Genomic DNA, 13,940 nt, shown 5'->3' with positions numbered 1-13,940 from the left:
GTGTTTGCACACGGACACGCACACTGAGCTTGCACTGCTGGAAATGGATGCATGGCCACACACTCACTGTAACTTGCACACATTTATCCTCTGCTCCGCTTGCACACTGCACTGGACCGTTTTCGCGCTTTTGTAAAAATAAAAAAATAAAAATTTAAAAAAGAAAGAAAAAAGAGGCGCCAGCAACTAAATGGGGGGAGGGGATAGAAGGGGTGAAATTGTTTATTGATGGCAGGCTGGTAGGTGGCTATGCTGCAATCATTACGACCATGTTGGGGAGAGAGTATGGCAGTGCAGCAGCGCCATCTAGTGTTGCAAAAAGGAAGTGCTCCCTTCCCAAGAACACACATCAAGATGGGAGTAATCCAATTCGTGCACGTCCACACTTACACTTCAACATGTATGCTGTGCACACTGAAAACTTTTACGAATCCATTAGTGTTGTTTACTTACCAGAAATAATAGCTATATTTATCTGCTTTTTAATTGTGAATTGCAACCATTTGTGTTAGTCCCTGCCCTTCCTATGCAGCCAAGATGATTGAGGGTGGTTAGGATCCATCACTGCACATTCACCATTTAGGGAAGGCAGAGTACAATCAGAGCCAGCTGTCCTGTTAGGCAATATAGGCAAATGCTAAGGGCGCAAAAAACGTGGAAAAGAAATCCACCCTCCAATATTATATGCCTAGTTAGTATGAACTCTTAAAATGGAAAAGCTCATATTATTCACATGTAAATAAATGTATTCATTCATTTATTCATACATGGTAGGTCCAGCTCGGAGTGCAACATCCAAAATGCTGTCAGTGGTGTCCAAACTTTTTCCACATACTTAAAAAATGAAAGTCTGAAACTTTGATACTTTGTAAAGCAACATGTGTAGATATGCTAATAAATTATATATTGTAGATTTAAAAAAAAAAAAAAAAAAAAATGCATCTCAGCTTTGTGATGTAGGCGAAAAAGCGTATTACAAGTATTAGTATCAACTTCGGTTTTTGATCTTTTCACCATTTTTGCAGTTTAAAAAAAAAAAGTTTTAAAAAAGAAAAGAAAAAAAAAGGTACAGCGGAGTTTTAGGGCCACATTGAATAAAAATAAATTTTTAAAAAACACATCTGAGATCTTGAGAATAAAGTCGTACATTTGCAAGAAAAAAAACTGGTAACTTTATGTTACAGGCATTGCCTGAGACAAGCCATGAAAAGGGGGGACTTGTGACCTTTGGCATGTGGAGGGGGCAGGGTAAGGAAGGCGGAAGAGTGAAGGACTAGACATGCTAGAGTTTGTGCTCAACTGCTCTGTTTTGCTGCCACCTGATAAATAAAACCTTGCCTGAAGCAAGAGGAAAGTTTCCTTCCTTCCTGAAGACCTATGCTCTATTTTCCCTCTGACGCATGTGACACTGACTCGTAATATTACAACTTTATTCTCGTAAATTTACAACTTACTTCTCAAATTATTAGTGACTTTTTCCCCTCTTACATTTCTCTTTCTCTTAAACTTCATCGTAAATTTGCACCTTTTTTCCTCATAAATGTACGACTTTTCCTGTAATATTACAACTTTTTTCTCGTAAATTTACGACTTTTTCTTATACATTTCTGACTTTATTCTAGTAAATTTACAACTTTTTTCTCTGAAATTTACGACTTTATTCTCGTAATAGTTGTAATAGACTTTTTTCTCTTAAATTTATGACAATTCTTGTAAATGTATGCCTTTTTTTTCCCTTGGAAATTTACTACTTTTTTCTTGTAAATTTATGACTATTCTCATATTGCGACTTTTTTCCACCTCACACATTTACGACTTTATTCTTGTAAATGTACGACTTTATAATTGTAATATTACAATTTTTTTCTCAAATATAAGACACGGTGGCCTAGTGGTTAGCACACAGTCATCTGTGTGTGGAGTTTGAATGTTCTCCCAATTTGTGCGTGCGCGGGATTCCTCCGGCAACTCCGGTTTCCTCCCACATTCCAAAAACATTCAAGTCAGGTTAATTGGCGACTCTAAATTGTCCATTGTTGACTTAAATGAGCTTAATTTAAGTGATTAAGTTCATTATCACATTTTTGCAGAGCAGAGCAGCTGGAAATGTGATTTTTTTTCTTGGAGATCAATATGTACGACTTTATCCTCGTAATTTACAACTTAGGCCCTAAATGGGTTCCCTAAAACAGTATTGTATTGTATATGCAGACATGTTATTCAGAAATATGCCATCACCGACCAGAAGTGAGCTTTGATGACAAGCCAACATAATATCGGACTATTTCGAAAGACATGACTCACCCCAGTCGACATTCTCCTGATATTTTGTTGTCCGTTTTCTCCAAAATGAATCGTAGACGTAATTCCACTTTGTCGTAAGTCAAGATGAGCCTTGGAAACCGTAAGATGATGGATTCATGCGCATGCATTCTTTCTTCTTCTATAGTTTGGTGTGTCACGTGTTTCCGTTTGCGTGTCTTTACAGCGCCACACATAGATATTCCTTGTGTATTACATTGTTTGCACCCAATGATTCCTTCCCATCTAGATGCAACTATTTACTCATCTGGCACAGCATGGACGCAATTTTTTTTTCCCCCCAACTAGCTAAAAAAAAAAAAAATCCCAGGAACGTTTCCGTGTGGACAGGGCCTAAATTTTACAAATATTTCAACTTTAGTCTCACATCATAACTTCTTCCCCAACCTAATTTTCCCCAAAAATTACAACTTTTTCTGTTTCTCATAATATTCCAACTTTTAAAAATGACATTTTTTTCCTCATATTACCAGTTTATTCTTATAAAAAATTGTGATTTTTTTTTTTTTTTGCATTGTTAGTATACAACTTTTGTCTCCATATTTTGACTTGACTTTTTTTCTCATAAAATTACAGCAGCTTCTTCCATTTCTGCTGGGTTTTTTTTTTTATTTTCAAACTAAATTTTGTAAATGTTTTCTTGTAATTATGAATTTTTCTTTAAGATTTCTTTCAACTTTATGCTACTAAAATCAACACAATCGCGGGCCGCACTTTGGACTTCCCTGTGCTAAATGTAAATGTGGAAGCTTGCAATTTGAAAGAGGTTTTGACTCAAGGTTTGCTGTTCTGAGGAAAGCTTGAAAAAAAAAAGCAGAGACTGACCACTAGAGGGAGGCATAGAGCGAAGCAGGAAATGACTTTCCCAGACTCACCCGGTAGAAAGCGAACAAAGCGAGGCATGAAGTGGAACCGCTGGCATGAACCGCTTGCGTCATTGTCCAAATCTGGGCCTGGAATGACAGTGAGAGAATAGAATTGATGTTAAAGCTAGATTTGCATTAACAATACACAATGTTAAATGACTCGGTTGAGTTATGGGCATTCTGAGAGGAGCATCTTGGTGAAACTTAAGGCCTGAATCGGAGGTACCTGTCAGGTTCCAGTCGTACAGCTCCAGAATGTCCTGGAAGAGGTAGGAGGCAAACAGCTCCAGGCCCTGGACACAATAGTTCTAGGCAGGGGAGGATGAGCGTAGGATCGTGAGTGTTCAGTTGGTGGCAGACAATGAAGACAGCCTTTATGTAAGTGAATCCGACTTTCCAACTTTATCGCCTAAGCCACCTTATCGACGCCATCATCCCTCTTCCCTCCTCTAAAAGGATTAGCACCTCGGCTCAGGAGGCACTGAGGTGTGAGGAGGGGAGAGGGGGACGCGTGGCTCAGCGGCTCAGGCACTTGAGATAAAAACAAAAAAAAAAAAAGTGGGGGGTGAGAGAAGAGAGGCGAGATAAAACAGCTTCCACTGACCTCGGGCGTCATCTCCTCTATGAAGTGGATGGTGTAATCTATGTTGAAGCGGATCACCCGGCACAATGGAATCTGGCATGATGAAAGGAGGAGAGGGGAGGCCGTGAAGAAAGGACGAGCTGACTCATTAGCGCCGCGTTAGGCCGAGGTGACGGCTTTGCGAGGAAAGTCATTAAAAACACGTCTTTGGCAAAGCGGCGCGCGCGACCGGTGGGGGAGGGCAGGAGCCCCATGTCGGACTGGGAAGCTGCCTCGACATTTAAGCAACTCACATATCACTAAACAGATAAGCCTGCCCCCTCCCTGTCTTTAATCTCCCCTGTTACACCCTCCTTTCTTGTCCGAGCGGGAGCACTTTTAAGAGATTAACCTGCGAGACATTCAAGCCACTAACTAGCGGTGGGTGAATATAGCGGCCAGCTTCGAGGCCTTCTAATCCCACCAAGTGTTTACCCAGGCTTTTAAGGCGGAACGCTTTAAATGATGAAGCTCAAATCACGACTAATCCTCCTGTGAGACATATTGACCGGGAGGTTTCATATTAAAATTGGCGGCAAAACGTGCAAATACCAAATGTCATACGCTGCCTAAACCTGCTTGGTAGGCCTTTAAAGTGCTGTGTTTGGAGCCGAAAACACAGCGGATGTTCTTGTAAAGATGTGCTGCCTTCACGGAAAACTTTATCGAGAAGACTTACACAACAAATGTATTGAGGGGACATTTTGATTGACAGGTCATTAACTTAAACACAGCAACAAACGCAACAGTGCGTGACTCTGAGGGGGGGACACATCAATGTCTCTGACGCCTGTCCATGTAGCCATCAAGAAATGTATCATTAGAATAATGAAAAATACAACTGGGTTCTATTTTTAAGGTGAACAGATACAGTATGTTGGTGTTATTTCTATAGAATGAATCAACAGTGCCCCTACTGGTTGCACCGTGGTAGTTGCGCTCCATTTTTGCCTCTGCTTCAAGACCTGATTTAACTACAAGTACAAGTACTTTCACACCATCAGTCAATTTTTAAATGATCAATTATCAGGGAATGCCACCTGTAACGGCTGGTGGGCAGACACCAACGTACACATTTCACCAAATGGAAATACGTGTCAGAGGTGCCAAAATAGTGTTTTTTGGAAGTGTGCTGTCCAAAATCTGGCCATTAAAAGTGCTTTTTGTAAGGCCTGCTGGGAACACACCATTTTGTGTGTCTGTAGCTTTGATGCTAATGAGCCGTGTGTGTCTCCAAGAAGCACCATCGTGCACTTTATCCACTTTTTACACTACCGGTCAAAAGTTTTGGAACACCCCATTTTGCCAGTTATTTATTGAAATTCCAGTCGTTCAAGTCCAATGAATAGCTTGAAATGGTACAAAAAAGGTAAGTGGCAAAGTGCAAGAGGTTTAAAAAAAAAAAAAAAAAAAAAAAAAAAGTATGGTTACACACAACTGAAAAATAATGTGTATTTCAGAATTATACAAAAAGGCCCATTTCAGGGACCACAAAATGGGTCAACAATTTAAAGCTGTTCTGCAGAAATGGAGGTTGATCACGCCATGGCAGTTGGTGCAACTCATTCCTACATGTGTTCCAAGTTCTGGAGTACTTACTACCTCCTCTGTCTGCATAAAAAAAGTGTTTGGAACACACTGTGGTACTATGCCCTCGTGAACATCAGTTGAACAGCATTGTACTGGAGAAAGTCATTTGTTGCTACAAAAATGGCAAGAAAAAAAGGGAATTAACAATGGAAGAGAGACAGGCCATCTTAACACTTCAAAATGTAGCTTTTTCCTCCAGAGAAATTGGAGTGTTCTAAAACTTTTGACCGTAATACACTTGTAACTCTGTCCGGTGTAATTGGTGCCACATATCACATACAACAACGTAACATTAGGGAGTGGGACAGGAGGACACAAACGTTAGCAACACTAGCATAGCTATGTGATGCTAAAGTGCTAAGATTACAGTCACATTTTAAAAGAAACATCATGCTAGGTTAGCCTATGCCTGGAGGAGAGTTGGCTTCATTTAAAAAGGGAAACTACAGTGTTTTTGGAATGTTGGCCATCATCCACAATCGTTATGTGAGACATGAACACACGTCTTTCCCTTTTCTGTGCTTTGCAAAGAGAGAAAAACAGCTAGCACAAGGCAGCTAACAATGCACATAATGGGAAGCACCTATTCCGCCAAGAAAGCCCTCCAAAAAACGACAACAGTGCTCCTTTGACAGAGCGCAAGCTGCATATTAACCAAGCTACAGCGGCATTGTTATTGAAGGAGCTAACATAGAAGAACTACTTTTCTGCCGTAGTCACACAGCGCCTCGCTCAAAGCGCCTCACTCGCAACGGCTCATAAAATGCTGGATAGTTTCTAGGTGTTTTTTAATGAGGGCTTTACAATATAGGCGGAATCAGTGAATTCCATTACATTGCATTATTAGCTGCCTCGTGCTAGCTTGTATATTTAAGAAAAAAGAAAGACATGTTCATGTCTCACAAAAGGATTGTTTTTTTTTGTTTTTTTTGTTTTTTTTAAGTGTAGTTTTCCTTAAAGATGTGTAGCAAAGCCTTGTTTTTCTTTGTGGCCGTACTACCAAGGTGAATACTGTCCGACATCAAATCAATGCTCATGCAGTTTTTAAATAGAATTTTAAAATAAAAAAAAAAATTAAAGCAAACACATGAAGCGTAAAACTACACTATAGAATGATGAGCGCTTACGTTGGTGAGCGGCATGTGGGAGAAGAGAGAGAAGCCCTCAAAGAGGTATTCGTGGTCATCATACTCGATAACGGTGGGCCGGTCCGTCTGGAACCACACACACACACAATTAATATTACAGTCTATCACTTTTCATCTTTTTGGAAACTGCAGGCGGCTTGTACCAGGAAGTTGGTGGGCGGAGACACAGTGATCCTGTAGTGGAACAACTTGCCAGCGTTGTTGTTCATCCCTCGACACTGTTTGGCAGGCTGGAAGAACACACAAAAGTGGTAACAGGAGTTTTTGGAGCGACACGTCCTACAAAATCAATAGGGTAGCTTTGAGACAGGGTAACAATCACTGACAGTCTTTTTTTTTTTTTTTTTTTAAAAGCAGGTGAAAATAGTTCCAGGTAAGTGCTGATTTGTAGCACAACACAGAAGATGCCACACTGAAAATAGTGCTTTGATGAGCTCTGCATTTCTGCATTGTCGTGCAAAATTATTCCTGTCGCTCCCGTATAAAAACATGAGCTGCGTCCGTGGCCTGGTGAACTTGAAGGTTAAGAGCGAGTGATTTATAGGCGGCGTGTCGCACCTCCTCCCCCGGGTAGATGCTGTGGCGTATCCCGGTGCGTCTGGCCTTGGCGCTGCACTTGCACAGGGGACCATCATTCATCTGGACGCAAAGAAAATGATATGTAGATCAGACACTCGTGCCGGCCATGTAGAGCAGAACATTGGTTTTAAAGCCACTTGGAAATAAAACCATCCATCACTTCCAAATCAGATCATCTTTGTCACCTCCATGTTACAACAAGGTGAAGAAAGTAGGAGGAAGAGGTGGGAGAAGCAGACCTGTCCCGGATCGTTGTACCACAGCTCCTCGTGAAGTCGGTCCGGATGCGCTTTCTTCCTCTTGATCTCTGCGATGACATCAAAAACATCCGAGTCCGAGCCGCTGGAGCAAGAACTTCCCTCCCCGTCTGACTCGCAGTCTGAGTCGCTGCTGCTATCAGCTGAAAAACACAAATTAGCTCATTCAACACCAAAGACGTATTTATATGTTTTTATAAACCGAACACCCAACCCCAACAACGTACTTATGTCTTTTACATTTTTTGGGGGCGAGAGGTAAAAAGAGGTGATGATGCAACTCTGCAATAATGCACTGACATTTCAGAGCACTTTTAAGCCATAAAAACGGCCACAAGGTGGCAGAAGTGCATTTGATAAGAGCTCGGCAGGGTCATTTCAGTGGAAGAATCACACCACAGGGAGGAAGAAGAGAGAAAGCGTAGAGTGTAGCGTGCAGAAGGTGAATATGGAAATTTTAACGCGCGCACACACAAAGTTCAGTTCCAAATGTGAAAACTGTAAATAGTCCACGGTTCTATTGGTAGATAATTAATTATTTTGTTGTCAAACAACCTTTTTTGTGTTTCTGTTGGTATAGTTTTTAGATATTTCAGCTGTTACAAAAGCAAAAATATGTGTCAAAGCGAAAGTTATGTTTGAAATGTATCTTTTCACAAAAAGCTGGTTCTCCCTTTTTTCCTGAAACGTACCTGTGTTCTTAAATATCCTGTTTTATAATATCAATTTAAAAGCAAAGTCCAAACTCTAGCCTTAATGCTGGAATTTAGACAGTTTGAAGTGCTTTGAGTAAGTCCTACTGGGAACATGCCGGTTTGTGTGTCTGTAGCTTGAATGCTAATGAGCTGTCCAGCTGTTTGGCCACACCCCTCTCTGACAGTATGTGTCTCCAAGAAGTGCTATTATGTACTTTACCAACTTTTTAAGAATAAAAAATAATATATCACACACACAACGTAACTTTGAGTGGGACAGGAAGACAAACAACACTAGCACAACTATTTGATGCTAAAGTGCTCAAATTACACTCGCATTTTAAAAGCAACATCATGCTAGGTTAGCCTATTCGGGGAAGAAAAATAAGATGATCAAACTGTAGCTGGATGACGGATAGTTGGCAGAGCTTCGGCCTTTGTTTTAAAATGTCTTGCAAAGCCTGTTTTTTGTTGTTTTTTTGAATAGTGGTGTGGCAAAATTTCGATATATCAAGCTATTGCGCTAACTCTAAGAAGGATGATTGATACTCTCCATGTATCTTTTTTTTTTAATTAAAATACAGCCAAAATCTTCCATCGTTCCTCCTCAGTGAGTCACCATTTGACATGTCATCCAGGAGGATGTTGATTTTTCTATTCACATGCAAAATGTGTTATTCAATCAAGATACGTGATTTGTTTATGTCATGTATTGTCAACATTGTCGTGCTGCTCAACCTTATCAGTGTCTCTTTCCGCTGATTAGGTCACTACGACTACACTACACTAAACATTTATTTGAGTTATGCTTCTACTTAATTGACTTGATCTACTTGAGAACATGAGATGTCTTGTTTTCCGAATGTGTTTACAATAGTGTCACTTTGTCAGCCACCAAAAATAAAGTCCTGTTTAAGAGTTATGTTGCACTAAAACTTTTTGCACCATTGTTGGTTGTATTCTGATTCAAATGTGCTGCAAAATATCCACCCATTTCCGATACCGCTTGTCCTCATTACAGTCACAGGTCAGCTGGAGTATATCCCATCTGCAGATTGCAAAATATGAACTGAATGAAATCATGAATATGAAATACATGTTTTTGGTTTTGTTTCACCCTAGCGAGACATTATTGCACATGCATCGCAAATTGTATCATATCATTTAGGTACCCTGAGATTCCAGCCCTATTTTACGGTGGTGGGCGTATACCCGTGGCAAGCTCATCCATCTAGCGACCAGTTAAAGGCGGTATCGTATCTATGAGGAAGGAGATTTTATTTTAGTGACATCATGGGGGGGAAAAAAAAAAAAAAACAACTTCAAAAGCAAGCATTTGAGCGCCTCTCCTCTCAAAAGTGAGGGAGATGATAGATTGTTTATCACGTTTCTTTGCATAATAGGAGACCTTTAAAGGCCATCAATAATAGCAGTACCTGGATCCTCATCCAGTTTGGTCTTTGGCGGTTCCCACTTTGGCCGAGCTTCCTTGGCTCGCTCCTGCCTCCTTCCCAGCTCCTCTTCAAAACGCTCGTAAAGGTCTCTCAGTTTACTCGTGCCAACCACAGTAGAATCTCCCTGGAGATAAGAGAATACATAATACAAAATAATATTGGCAAATAACAGTTTATAGCTCGTACCACTTGGTCCATGGGGTCGTTGGAGTAGTAGTTCTCAGCGTGGGTGCAGCGGATCCAGGCGGGCTTCAGCAGGTCCTCCTCCTCTTTCTCCTCATCCACTTTCTCCTTGTCCCGCTCCCCTTCCCGCTCTCGGTCGGCAGCGCACTCCTCAGAATCTCTGCTCCGGGAGGAGTAACCGCGATCTCTGCTCAGACCCGACGAGGACTCGGGCCTGCGATCCCTCTCATCCTCCCAGCGGCCTCGCTTCCTGTCTCTGCTTGTGGAGCGGCTGTGGATGACAGGCATTAAATGTAAAGCTATAACCCAAGATACCGCAACAGGGACATATTTGTTTGAGTACCTGCGAGGCCTCTTTCTGTATCGGTCAGGCGACTGGGACCTTCGACACTCACGAAGTCGATACCGCTCTCTATGTGCACGCAAACACACAAAAGTTATGCAACAATAGTGATAATGTCATAAAGAAAACGTTAAAATGTGTAATCAGGATTTAAAATAATTTTAACAGCAACGTGTGAACAGGCAAAATGAAGGATTTGTACAAAATGACAAAAAAAGCCTTAGTGGAGGTCTTGCCTGCTCCGATCCCGGCTCCAGTGTCTTCCAGGGGATCGTCCTCTATCGTAATCGGACCTGTACCTCCCGCTGTCTGACCTCCCTTGTCTGTCTGGACTCCTGCCACGGTCCTTCCTCTCCTGCCTGTCGCCATGTGCGCCGTAGCCCCTCTGACGGTGGCCGTCATGGCGATATCCTCTTTCGGGGGACCGCCTGCTGTCGCTGGGTTTCTCGTACTTGTACGGCCCCCTGTGGTGGAAGCTCTGGTCTGCTTTGAATGACGTGGGGCTCTGGGTGTAGCTGGGACTGAAGCCAGGGGGAGGGAAGGGAGGGTGAGGAGGATGGGGGTAGCCCATGGTGTATGGAGGGGGGTAACTCATGGGGGGCGGCATGGGCGGGGGAGGCAATGGTGGTGGTGGAACAGAGGGCGTCATGTAAGGGTGGTAGGCATTCTGTGTCATCTGCGAGCCGGTCGGAGGAGCGCCGGCGACTCCGGGCAAAGGGGGAGGCGGAAAGCTGGGTGGGGGGTCAGGGAAGCCTCTGATGGGCGGCTTGGGGAAGGGCGGACGCACGGGGCAGGGATGAAGAGACCCAGGGGTCTGAGGAGGCGCAGGAGGGGGATACTGCATGAAGTCTGAGTGGGGAGGCATGTAGCTGCTGTTGCCGTGGTAGCCTGGCGTGGGAGGAGCTTGGGGGTCATAGGGGTACGGGGGTACTGGAGGATGGGGGGACCTCAGGTTGGCGGGTCGGTAGTTTTGGCCAGGGGGCATTCCTCCTCCTCCTCTGGGAGTGTCACGATCTTGATGGTAGGACATGACTGAAGGCACACATGAGATGGATGAAATGTGCAGAACACAATAACTAAATCCCAAATGACTGTCCAACAGCCGAAGTGATAAACCTTCATTTCTGCCAACACTGGCACCATACTTCATTCAATTAAGCTAATTGGCTAATGCAACTTGTTTGCCAGTCCACAGTACGATAACATTCACATTTGACATTGTTGTTACTCCTGCAGTTTCAAACACTAATCCCACTAAGATAATAAAGCAATGCAGTGAATAATTAAAACCTAAAAACAGTAAACGCATGGTTATTTTGGACAGCAAGAAAGCTATTAGCGTCACAAGCTACCAGCTAGCGGGCTAGCCGCATGTTGGCAAAACATTACCTTAAAATGGAAACACCGCGTTCAGGTACACATTATCTGGACCATAATGCTTTTAAGTCGAAATTGGAAATGCTGTTTTATAGCTACCTTATCACGACGCTGAATGTTAAATTAAAAAACGCCTGCAGAGTATCACAGGATGAATTGCAGCTGGTGTTTCCGGTCTGAGGGGTTCCCAGAAGACACACCAGATTGGATGGACCAATCGCACGTCACCATTTCGGTAACTGGCCAATGAAAAGGCGTTGGAGGCGTTTACTTCCTGTGTTCGTGAGTCCGCGCGTCTCACAAATTTTTGCATCTCTCTAGTTACGAAGAACAAAAGTATAAATAAGATAAATTATCATAAGAATACCGTTGTAAAGAATCAAAATGCATCAGTATTATATTAACTCTGCTTTTTAGGGCACATTACCTTTTGCAACGCGATAAACGTGATAAACATTAGTCAGTTTAAATTACTGCGATGGTTGCAACAGTGATTGCAACTGAGCTGTATAATCCTGAGCTATAAAAATGCTACGTACACATTGTATTGATGTAGTTACATACGGTAGCCAGTAGAGTGCAGCAGAGGAATATTGTGACGTTGCTGAGGCGACGCACCGTTGCCATGGAAACTTAATAAATGCACTGAAAGAGCCAGCGTCGTACAAATAGCAGAGTACATTTATTTTTACTTTAAAGTATTGATCTACCAGGTGATTGTCTACTTTCGGGGGCTATGTCAGTACCAACTTGGGAGGCAAGCATCAACGTGCACCTCCACCACCATCCCTCATTGCAACATTGCAAGATGATTCATTGCAGGAAGGTTAACATGCAGAACACACAGTTTGCCCCCCATGAGGCTACGCCTACACTCTGTTGTAAACTCTTAGCAGCATGGAGCCCAGAAGGTTCTCTGTGTCATGTCAATGTTTTGTTTTGTTTTTTTGCAACTGACTTAATCGTTCATAGATTTTCTTCAAACTGAAACACCACTCTTGCACAAACTGTTTTTCCACTGTTTATGCTGTTTTAAAGGTATATCATACACTGTAATATAATCTAAAGCAGGGGTCACCAACGTGTTGCCCGTGGGCCCCAGGTAGCCCCCCACGACCACGAGGTGCCCGCAAGCCTGCTTTTCGTTCAGGTTTTCAGTTAATAATGAAAGAACAGTAGAAAGAAATGCATTCTGAAATACAAAATGTGAGTTGTGGACACCAGCATTTTGTTCATGTTCTGGTAAAACAAGCATATTCGCTTTGTTTGGGTTTAAAATAAGCTCTGAAAATAAATGTTACAAAAATGGGTAGCTCTTGGCCAATTTCATTTTGTAAAAGTAGCTCTCACAAAGAAAAACGCTGGTGACCCCTGAGCTAAAGCAATGTATTTGGGTTTTGTGTAAGACATTTTAAACATCTAATTGGAAAACTATACTCTTGTAAACATAATTTTTCTTTTTAAAAAGGAAGATGAGCCTTCAACCATCAAGTGCAACAATCATTTGGCCTCATACACTGAATAAAGTGACTACAAAATTAAATGATCAAATTGGAAAATAACTTCTCACCCAAGAAGATTCAATTTACACACTGCAAACATGATTTTCTTTCAAATATTTACATATCCCGGCACTGCAAGGCAATATATGTGTACACACACACATATACATACATATATGTGGAAGATGATGAGGCTTCAATAAGGGGCTATATCCACACGGTTCATACACTGAATAGTTGCAATCTTCTAGGCTCATAAATTTAATAAAATATAAGACTTTTTTTTAAATGTAAATGGGGAAACTACTTCTCACCCCCAAAAATATTATTACATATTGCAACTATGATTTTAACATAAACATCAAGAAATTTCAACTACACATTGCAACATTATTTAGGGTTCATAAATTGAATAAAGTGTGTAAAAATCACTGGAGAACTGCTTCCCATCCAAGAAAATAATATTTACACATTGCAAATCTGATATTTTAAAAAGTGAAGATGCGACTTCAACTAGACAGTGCTTTCATAGTGGCTGTTTGTGACTGCGGTTTGACACAATAGTGTCACATTTTGAGCGCCACAAGTCATCTCTCTGTCATAACACAAAAATAACAAAGAAGTGTGGTGGGGGGTTTTGGCTATGGCGCCTGGTTGTTGGTGTTGGATGAGTTCTCCTTAACCTGCGGCACATTGCCGGCAGCGCCTAATGACCATTCTTTGGATTGATTGACAAAGTCGTGCAAAATGTGTCCTTCCTTCCTGGGAGTGTTGCACACACGATGGCATCGTACGATTAGGTCGCATGCCGAGATAGGAACATATTTTTCATCCGGTCCCAGATGATGCTCTTCACTGGAGTGCGGAGAAGAGGAAATGAATTTCACCAAAAGAAGAAAAAAAAAGGAAGCATGGGTCATGGAGTTTTTCCATGATGTGCTTGACAAATTGCATGGACGCATGAATGTGGCAGCACAGCGTCAAACTGACAGCCTTCACAGA

At 42.0% G+C, this 13,940-nt stretch overlaps 1 protein-coding gene across 4 annotated transcripts in view; it reads right to left on the bottom strand.

Annotated features, from left to right (window-relative positions):
• Positions 1-13,940, bottom strand: part of drosha (drosha ribonuclease III) — a 194,613-nt gene that overhangs the window by 96,428 nt on the left and 84,245 nt on the right. For 2 of the 4 annotated variants that reach the window (XM_054766124.1, XM_054766121.1), the window contains exons 6-16: positions 10,296-11,091; positions 10,060-10,128; positions 9,720-9,987; positions 9,516-9,657; positions 7,367-7,527; positions 7,107-7,187; positions 6,692-6,778; positions 6,528-6,614; positions 3,793-3,864; positions 3,415-3,496; positions 3,198-3,275 (exon numbers count right to left, since the gene is read on the bottom strand). In XM_054766124.1, coding sequence (XP_054622099.1) covers positions 3,198-3,275; positions 3,415-3,496; positions 3,793-3,864; positions 6,528-6,614; positions 6,692-6,778; positions 7,107-7,187; positions 7,367-7,527; positions 9,516-9,657; positions 9,720-9,987; positions 10,060-10,128; positions 10,296-11,089 — 1,921 coding nt within the window. In that variant the 5' untranslated portion in view covers positions 11,090-11,091. Of the gene's footprint in view, positions 1-3,197; positions 3,276-3,414; positions 3,497-3,792; positions 3,865-6,527; positions 6,615-6,691; positions 6,779-7,106; positions 7,188-7,366; positions 7,528-9,515; positions 9,658-9,719; positions 9,988-10,059; positions 10,129-10,295; positions 11,092-11,448; positions 11,641-13,940 lie in introns of those variants that run through there. The other 2 variants (XM_054766122.1, XM_054766123.1) reach the window with 2 other exon arrangements.

Source organism: Dunckerocampus dactyliophorus, chromosome 21, assembly GCF_027744805.1.
Source record: "Dunckerocampus dactyliophorus isolate RoL2022-P2 chromosome 21, RoL_Ddac_1.1, whole genome shotgun sequence".
Lineage (NCBI taxonomy): Eukaryota > Metazoa > Chordata > Actinopteri > Syngnathiformes > Syngnathidae > Dunckerocampus > Dunckerocampus dactyliophorus.
The sequence above is the reverse complement of the archived record's forward strand: the minus strand, read 5'-3'. Positions and strand labels throughout refer to the sequence as shown.